The sequence below is a fragment of the Malurus melanocephalus genome, unplaced genomic scaffold (assembly GCF_030028575.1).
Source record: "Malurus melanocephalus ecotype Western Australia unplaced genomic scaffold, MMel_1.1 scaffold_235, whole genome shotgun sequence".
Classification (NCBI taxonomy): domain Eukaryota; kingdom Metazoa; phylum Chordata; class Aves; order Passeriformes; family Maluridae; genus Malurus; species Malurus melanocephalus.
The window spans coordinates 595,724-605,344 of NW_026623467.1; the positions used below are offsets into that span (position 1 = coordinate 595,724).

General features: G+C 47.1%; 1 protein-coding gene across 5 annotated transcripts in view; it reads left to right on the forward strand.

Moving 5' to 3' along the window:
• The first annotated feature begins 1,277 nt into the window (after positions 1-1,277).
• Positions 1,278-9,621, forward strand: part of PSEN2 (presenilin 2) — an 18,592-nt gene continuing 10,248 nt past the window's right edge. For 2 of the 5 annotated variants that reach the window (XM_057374889.1, XM_057374885.1), the window contains exons 1-5: positions 1,862-1,975; positions 6,373-6,568; positions 7,285-7,514; positions 8,475-8,616; positions 9,451-9,518. In XM_057374889.1, the coding sequence (XP_057230872.1) occupies positions 6,425-6,568; positions 7,285-7,514; positions 8,475-8,616; positions 9,451-9,518 (584 nt within the window). In that variant the 5' untranslated portion in view covers positions 1,862-1,975; positions 6,373-6,424. Of the gene's footprint in view, positions 1,344-1,376; positions 1,430-1,634; positions 1,786-1,861; positions 1,976-6,372; positions 6,569-7,284; positions 7,515-8,474; positions 8,617-9,450; positions 9,519-9,621 lie in introns of those variants that run through there. The other 3 variants (XM_057374886.1, XM_057374887.1, XM_057374888.1) reach the window with 3 other exon arrangements.

Here is a 9,621-nt window from a genome sequence, read left to right on the forward strand (position 1 = left end):
TGGAGGTCTGAAGCATTTTACACGTTACTTAGTTCTGTGTGCAGYGTTCAAAATAAGCATTAGGGGTACAAGGAAGGTGTATCACTTATCACTGATATGCAGGAGATCTGGGGAAAACAATGTGATGGCTAACCTAAGATTTGGAATCTGCAAAAGATTCCGTTTTGTCCAGTGATATATAGTGTGTACAAGATCATCATGGGTGGCACGGAACAAGGAGTGTGAATCTCTTGTGTAAATACTTTGTGTCTGTGTCTTAGGTTCTTCCTTAAATGACAACAGCAGCAGAGGGAAATTGCCATGACACAAGTTCATGTCTCTGCCCCCACAGATGATGATGAGCAAGCACTACAGAGCTGCCAAAATCTTAATTTCACTTGWCTGCTGCTTGATAAAGCAATGGGAWCAGAGGCAGGAGTGGTTTGTSTGCTGACTGAAGAGCAATTTCATCTATCTACAGGATTATCTTKCTTACTATCATGCTATATTTAAGTTTTAAACAAAACCACTTTCATTCTGAAAACTCCCACACCCATTGTAAATAGGGTGAAATTGTAATTTTCCTTATTCACTCTTCTGAGCTGTAAACCAAGCAGAGGTCAGACACAATTTTTTGGCCCTTTCCTTTAATTTCTCTATTTATTCCTCCACACTTCTCTCTTATTATCCCTTTTATTTCCATCAGGATCTGCACACTTGCCTATCTTTTCATTTACTGAAGGAATGCATTGATAARCATTTMAKYCTTCYAATACCTGGAAGGAGTGTACAASAAAGACTGAAAMGGACATTTTACAAGAGCSTTYAGTGACAGRAYAAGRGGGAATKGATTCAGATTGTAAGAGAGTAGGTTTAGATTAGRTATTMGTTATCAGGAGTACGTTCTTTACTGTGAGGGTGATGAGGCACGGCCACAGGCTGCCCAGAGAAGCTGTGGGTGCCYCATCCTTGGAARTGYGCAAGGAAATGCTGGACGCGGCTTTGAGCAATCTCGTTTAGCGGAAGGTGTCCCTGTCCATGYAGGGGGCTCTTCCAACTCCAGCCATTCCACAACAACTCGGTGTGACCCGAGGCCCGAGTACCATCCGACACCCRCCCCACTATGGCGGCGCCACCGCCTCACAGGCCGCCACCGGGCAGCGGGAGGGCGGGGACAGCCGCCTTCCTATTGGACGACTCGCTTCCMGTTCTTCTCTTCTATTGGAGGAGAGCGGCTCGTGGGCGGGGAAACTCAATGAGCGACAGCTGCGCCGGCGAATGGAAGGGCGCGGCCGTGGCTCGCGGCCGGCGCTGGGGCGGGAGCCAATGGGAGTGGCGGGGGGCGCGTGCCGTGCCGGGAGCAGGTAAAGTGCGGGGAGGGCCGGGGCGCGGGAGCGGGGTGAGGGACGGGGACACGGGCTTGGGATCTGCTCCCGGCGGGATGCTGCGGGTATGGATGGGGCGGGACGGGACGGGACGGGACAGGACGGGCCTGTCCTGGCCAGGCGCCACCGTGCACGGGGGGTCTCGGGGTCGCCGCGCTCCCGAAGCCGCCTATATCTATGTGTGTATACGTATATGTCTTATTCTTATAGAGGCGCACATTCTRAGTATRAAAATACRTCTTTCCACGTGTGTTTGCKTATGTACGTGTGTAAACTGTATGTRTAGCTGTTTCTCCTGGGYGGTGGCGGCGTTCCTGCCTGGCATCCCGGGTTTCATTTGGAAGCGGCTCCGGCAGAGGCTGCCCGAATTGGAAGCGTTCTGAAGGGCACTGGGGAGCAGGAGCATCTGCACGGGAGCAAGGTCTCTTCTGGCCTCCTCCAAAATCTCTGTCTGCCGGGGGGGCTTGTCCTTTTTTCCTCCCTTTTCTTTAATGTAGGTGTTCGTTGTCTGTGCTCCGGCCGGGCTTGCACTTGGATGAGCAGGGAAGCAGTCCCAGCCCTGGTGTGTGCCCGAGTCCCACTGAGGATCCCAGGGGAAAGCAGCCACTCGAGTAGGACATAGGAACTCAGCTCCAGGGCAGGTGTCCTTGGATGTCCCCAAGTGTCACCTCCAGCCCAACCCCTGCTGGCTGCGAGGTCCTCAGCAGTGTTGGGATAAACTCGAGTTGCTGCTCCCACTTGTGAAGTGTGAGCCAGGCTTTGAGGTTTTACTGGTGTGAGTAGTTCTGCGGGGCTGTGATGCCTGTACGCTGTGACAAGGAGTTGGCTGATGGAGTATTTGGGCTCAGTGCTTGCAGAATAACCCTTCTGACTCTTTTGGGGAGGGTCTGATTTCAGCTCTGCCAGTAAAATTTGCCTTTGGGGCTACGTGCTGTACCTTTCTCGAAAGAAAGCAGTGCTAGTTCAGGCAGAATGCAGAAAGAAAGCTACAGTCTGCAACTTCCATGGCATCTCATGTTTTGTTATTTTTTGTGTTCTGAGGCTGAAAGTGAGAGGTGTTTGCACACTGAGATGGTGTGTTCCAAGTCCCCTCTCATTTTAGCAGCATACCCACTTGGACTTTATTTATTGGCAAGAACCTGGAAACCTTTCCTCCTAATTTTGACCACTTAGGATTTCTTAGAAGTTTATTTCTTTCTCTTCATATTTACTAACAGCAGTGATTGCTACAGTCAAAACTTAGGAGGACATCAGGCTGTCAGTATCATCCCAAAGCTTTCTCTTGCTATCAAAGAGAACAATATGTATAAGAAGGGATTTTAACTGTTGATTGGATAATTAAGTATTCTGCCAGGCCATAGCAACTGTTCTGTGCTGTATACTGTAGCGGTATTATTTATGATGATGAAAWGCAAAGCAAAGGATTTAGATTGTTTACAACATGAAAATAAAAGGCAAACTGGGGCTGGATCTTAATGTTAGTGAGCTGTCCCARTTTAATCAAAATCTGTAAAGCTGGTTTATYGCAGTGGAGGAAAGAGGTCTCTTGCATGAAGGACATCTGGAAARAGAATCTGTGACTCCTGCTTCCCTTCAGGATTCACAAGAGTAACTGTATTCCCACCTCAGCTCTTGTTAGAAGCACTTACTACTGACCTAGTTTCTGTCCCCTTTCATTTTTGCCATGCAGTTTTGAGAGTTGGGTCATTTTGCTCTTAAGCATTGTGTGATTTGTTGAATGGGTCCCGGTGGTGGCGAGGCAGAGAGGAGAACCTTGCCTGGTATARCTTAGTGCATCCGTTTGATGATGGACTGGCACATGGTTTATTGTATTTGGTAGCCCATGYCCTAAAGCTTTTTGTCAACACAGATACAGTTTATATTTGTCTCAGTCTTCCATGTTTTTAATTCCTGAGCTGTCCTTCCCCGTTTTTCAACTCAGCCTATGCACAGAGATATTTGCTGTCATGTGCATAAGCAGGTAAGAAGGCTCTTGTGTTTTCCATTATGGTGTATACAGCATTCTTTTGGCAGGCAGAAATCATSTCCAAAAGGCCCTTTTCCTTAGCTGAAGTAGTGAAATGAGACCAAAGAACAGCGTGGCTTTATAGCACCCCTTTCCTAGTTGCCTGGTACTCTCCTTTTTTTTTTTTGTTAAGCAAGTCCCAGGCTTTTTCTTCTTTCCCCCTGCTCAGCCCAGAGGGTGCTGTCTTGCTGGGTACATGTGTGTGAGTGACCAGGCTGAAGGACAGACTGCACTTCACAGCTCTCTCTGGCAGCCAGCACAGCCTTGATGCCAGTTCAAGTGCACCTCTGAAGGTGTAGTATTGAGTGGCATTAGACAAAATCCCTGCTGGGTCCATRGTGGGCCAGAGTGGGAGAGCCAGCCTTCCTGCCTCTGTAAACTGTATGTCCAAGGTCCCTGCTYAGGGAAGAGCCACAAAGCCACACTGCTGAGGATGTTGCAGACCTGAGGTGAGGGTGGGCTGYGTGTCTGGGGGTGAGCAGAGGGTTTGTCACCATAAGGCTCAACCCTGCTGGAAGGCGGATGCACAGTGCTTCTTTCTTGTGGTGCGAGCACTGCTACTGGGGCTGCTCCCACAGCCACTGTCAGGGACCTGGCTCTGTGACAGCAAAGGAAAACGGGTGCCTCACTGTCTTTTCTAAASCACTACAGAGCTGATGAGCACTAGGTGTAGGAGATGGAGGCTGGTGAGACAACCTTTTTGGCAGGACAGTTTAGATCAGTCTAAGGCAGCTGTRACTGGGGTGTTTGCCACAGGAGCATCTGTAAAATCTTGGATTCACTGTGGTGTGTTTGTGACAGCCCTCACTGAAACCATGGCTGTGTAAACAAGGGACAGTTCAGGTCTGAATCTGCCTGCTGAGCAGACATATTGCACTGTCCATGTCCTTGTTGGGGGAGCAGAAGAGAAAATGTCCTTAAAACTGGCTGTATTTCAACATGAGTTTATTTTTTCTCATGTAATATGAAGGTTAGTAATTGGCACTGTGGTTTTGCAATTGGTTTAACTCCTCCAGTGGGCAAAACTAGGGTGTTGAAAGTAGGGTAATTGGCTGCCCTTTTAAATCCCCTGCAGAATTGCTCTCTTTACGTAGCAAAAAAGATTCCTTAAATAATGTGAGAAAAAGTTATTCAGTACTTTCATTGGGTTGTTAAAACCTAAATATTGATCCCAAACTTTCAGAGAGTAAATCTTTCTTCTATTTCTTCCCTGGATGTGGGCAGAAGCTTTTGAGAGTTATTTAAATTCCACAGGTCACAGATCCCGTGGCATGCATAACTTGGGCTGTTCCTCATCCAGAAGTATGTCATGATTCCATGACTATATATCTGACTTCTTGAAAGACCTAAATCCWGTAACTGGACCAGAGTCTAGTACCCCAGCTGTAAATTGTGAGCCCTCATGTGCTCTSTCAAAAGAGTGTGTTAAGCATCCAGAGAGGAGATTTTGGTCTCTGTGAGAAATAAACACWCGAGTGTTAAGCAGCTCACTCGGTAAGATCACGGGATTACTGTGAAGCTGGCAGGCCTGGTGTGAGGGCTAGCCTTGCTTTTGTTTCCCATAACTGTACCACTTTTATCACCAAAAGAGAAACAAAATTATATGAAAAAGCAGGAGAAGGCAGGGGAGGAGTAGATGTCTGAAAAAAATGTTTTACTTGGGTAGATTGAGTTGATGTTCTAAAATTTCTTGAAGGTGCAGATGTGTTGAGGAGGCTGTCAAAGAAGGGAGGGTCTCCTCCTCCTCCTCTCTCCTTCCTCCAAAGTGAATTTCAGTTTCTTTAGTGAGGAACAAGAATACATTATTGGTCTTGAAAGTAACTAGTCTGATGTCTCAAGACAGCAGGGTGTTATGGCTGGGCTGTGAATGTATGAATCAGATTTTAGTGACTTTGTCCAAGTCACGTGGCTTCTTCAGCTTCCTCTTTTATTTTCAGAGACACAGGAGCTTGGGTAACGTTCTGTACAGGAGAGGTGTTCCGGTAGATAAAACTGCTTATATAAATGCATTAGAGGTATGGCTTTGCTTATGGACAAGTGGCTGAGTATCACAGAGCGATTAATTACTCCCAATTGTTTTTTTAAGCAGCCTTAATTCTAAAAAGAATTTTCCTATCAGTTGCGTTTAAAACTTCCTGAAATCCCGATTTTAAGGGTGTTGTGTACTATTCAGGGTAGTGTACTGTACCTTCTCCCTCTTGTGTCYAGAAAGAGCTGTTCCTTTCCTTTCTGCACTGTGTGCTTGTCTGCACAGCAGTGGTGAAAAGCAGCCAAACATTTCAGCCCCCGACATTTATTCTCCATGTTTTTGCCCATCCAAGTAGTTTTGCTTTTAATCACAAGACTACATAAGGAAAAASCCACAAGTGGCTCTCCTAAGGAAACAGGTCTTTCCCTTGGCTACACAAACCTCTCCTTGTCCATGGGCAAAGAGAAGAACTAGTGAAATTCATCAGGTTAATAAACAGTCATAAGACAGCGTGTAGCTCCTGATTAGTGGCTTATGTAAAGCTGAGGYTTCAGGTTACTTAGAAACTTCTGCTCCTTGCTGATGCTCGCGGGAGTGTTGTGTAAGAGCTGAGCTCTCTGAGCTTCCTGACAGGCAGCCAGTGTGTGAGGTGAAGCTGGGTMTGGCCCCTGCCAAACCAACACTGAGCGCTGAGAAACCTCCTTTGTGGAAGGTAGGGTGTACTGATGGGAGRGAGGAAATAAAGGCAGCAGCTGTGAAAGCTGTGGCAAAGAAAAAGTAAGTTTCTTCAGTGCTGCAGTTTGCTGATCTCGCCAGCCGAAGTCCCAGCAACTTTAACTGAACGGATTGTCATGCCTAGGTGAGGGCAGGCTAAATCTGCTGCTGGGAGGAGATGGAGCTACATGGCATGCTGGAGCCTCCTTGCTGATATCTGCTGAATCCTCTTGGGATTTTCAGTTATTTGCAGTGTGGTGTTCACTGTTTTCTTCYCTTCTGCTCTGCTTGCCCCCCAGCCTTGAGTAGTGCTTGGTTKTGCCCTCTGGAGTGCTCCCTCAGAGAGCGGCGATGATCACATTCATGAACAATTCGGACAGTGAGGAGGAGCCCTGCAATGAGAGAACATCCCTGATGTCTGCAGAGAGCCCTCCAGTCCCTTCCTACCAGGATGGCCTGCAAGCCTCAGAAGCAGCGGAAGCACAGGCACATCGGGTAGGTGTGTGTCCCTCGCATGGGTGTGGTGACAGAAGTAGTCCTGCTACCCCTCAATCCTCCTACCAGACTGCCTTCTAGGATCGGCTTTGTTCAGTGTTRTTTTCCTGGTGTCACTCTCAGCCAGCAGCAGCACTGCCTGTTGCCATTTCCTCCATTCTTTTTCCCCATTTTTATCTCCATATATACTCCTCCCTTTTCCTTCCTTTTGGTAAAGATAAAGGCTTTTAATCAGGACCTGATGCACATATGACTGTTGCAGGATTTCCKTTTTAGCCTTCTTGTTTTGCCAGACACCCTTTGTCTGCTCTGGTCAGGTGCAGCTAATGTTAGAACAGAATCCAGTCCAGCTGCCAGTGAAACAGCAGGATAAAGCAAGCACAGCATGGCTGGGAGGGGAGGAGCATGTCAAGCTTATGCCACYTCAGATGCCAKTTCTTCTGTCTACTTCTGRGCATCTTGCCCTTCATGTTCATTTGTYCATCTATATATTTGCATTTGAAKAGGTTCTTAGATACTCATGGTATTGGTTTAAAAACTCCATTGCMACTTGTTTGCAATGAATTTTCTAATTGCATTGTTCAGTTGGTACCTTTCTATTAGGACTCAGCTGCTGTGCTGTGGTGGCCTCCAGCAACCTCATGAGATGTGATGGAATCAAGCTTTGAACACAAAGAAAAGCAGCATCTTACATATTTGCTAATATTCCTTTTCAGAAGAGACGAGCAGGCAGCAGCTGTGGCCCGAACAATRTCGCTGCTGGAGAAAGGTCTGGCTCGAGTGTTCCTGTGAGAGAAATTGCTCTGGAAAATGAAGAAGAGGAACTGACTCTGAAATATGGAGCAAAGCATGTAATCATGCTCTTTGTGCCTGTCACCCTTTGTATGATTGTTGTCGTCGCCACCATAAAGTCAGTGCGCTTCTATACGGAGAAAAACGGGCAGCTGTAAGTGGGGTCTGCGAACAGCCTGAGTATGTGGGACCCCCTGCTCCACACACACGCTCTGTGCATGCACAGTGCTTTCTTGGCAGGCTGGGAGAACCTTTACACAGGTCAAGGTGGCTGTAGAAACATACAGAGAGCTTCCTAAAGTATGCTACATTCACCTGTGTAAGTTTTTTCCATACCTGCGTTACACTGATTCGTTAGCGCTGTCATTTAGGGTGCCCTGTGAGCGGCATAATAATGAAAGTGCTTCATTCTGCAGCATAAAAGGCCCAGGCTGAACTCCTAGGCTGTTCACTCACTAGCTGGCAGCATTCAGGGAATAGCATGTTCATTTGGATGAGTGTCTCATTTCCTGGTGATATTTCTGGTTCCTAAAGACTCATGGTGTGGATACATAATTCCATCCAGCTCCTGCTGACAGTGCCTGTCTCCTGGGGGCTCTCACTGTGCTTCACACGTCAGGGTGAAAAAGTGGGACTGCGGTCTCTTGAACTGAATCAAAGGAAACAAAATGGGTGGAGGGGTGCAGGGTGCTGAGAAGGGATAAAAGAATCCAAGACTTTCCTACCAAGTGTGGAAAGAAAGGGTGTTCCCCATTTCAGAACAGCATCTGGGAAGTATCCTTATAATTATCATGGAGAGGTTGCARAGCGTGCAATAAAAATTCATAGCCTGGAGAGCACTTACTAAAATATAGTCATTTATACTTTAGGTCATCATGCTTAGAGCTCTGCCAGCCACAGCTGCTCTGTAGGAATGTGCTTTTGATAGAGACCACTAATCTTTAGTTGATAATTAACTTGAGCCCGGCCCCTTCAGGGACTACATCTCATGTTTACTGTCCTTGGCAGTCCTACCTCCCTTTCTTTCCCACACACAGAGAGGTCTGGTGTTATCTGGGACAGATGGTTAGACAAGAATATATATACTTTATATGGCTATTGCTTTATTCTGCAGGATCTACACCCCTTTCAGTGAGGACACCCCATCTGTGGGCCAGCGTCTCTTGAACTCGGTGCTGAACACCATCATAATGATCAGTGTCATCATTGTAATGACCGTGTTCCTAGTGCTGCTCTATAAATATCGCTGCTACAAGGTAAAGCATTCATGCCAGAGCCTTTTCCATCTCTGTGCTGTGAGCCTGGGATCAAATGGGCCTTGCATGGCAGCGAGAAACACAGGCACTGCACTGGCTCGTCCTCCTCTTGGGCACAGCAGGAATCATTGATGCAGAAGCCTTTGTCAGTGATGGTGGAGCTGTGGCTCTGAACAGACTTTGCTATTATTTTGTCACTAATGGCAGGCCCTCCAAAACAAGGTCTGMTGCTTTGTGTTAGTCAGGTCTGAATTTTTCCATCTGATCCGAAAGTTTTGCCATTTGTACTTATGGACTAGGTTGTACCATTTACTGTGAATGTTTTAAGACATTTCAGACAAGCTTTGTGGGAACTGTTGCTATTCCTGCCTGTGGAAACTCTGATGGAAGAGCACTAGGCTTGGAGGGAAAGGCAGATGCAGGTTCTGTGGTGCCCAGGGAGTCCTTATATGTGGTACCAGCCCAGCATKTGAGCCCTGGTCATTCCTGCTCTTTAAACTTGTCCTAAAGATGSATTTATTTTACAGCCTTGGGCAAAACCACTCTTCCTTCCTCACAAACAGGAACAACGTGCTCACCTGTATGAACCAGTATAGATACCCATATATAAAATGCTTCGGACAGAGGCTGAAAAAAATGCAAACCAACTMAAACATTGAGAGACAGAACACAAAATGAAAGTGGGAGAATTGGGAGGAACTTCCTCCCTCGTCACTGACCATGGGAAGGCAGGGTCTTTGGGTGCTGGAGAAGGAGTGCATATTGGGCTGCAGTTCTGTGCCCTGTGCAGGGATGACAGCCCCTACAATCACTGTCTCTTCTTGTCCTTGGCAGTTCATCCATGGCTGGCTGATCCTGTCCTCCTTGATGCTGCTCTTCCTCTTTACCTACATATACCTCGGGTAAGTGGGAATGGTGCAGGTAACCTGGCAGTTCAGGCTCCTTCACTTCTTTGCAGAAAATCCCATTTGAAAACTGAAAGGACTGTCTCCCCTTTTCCAAATG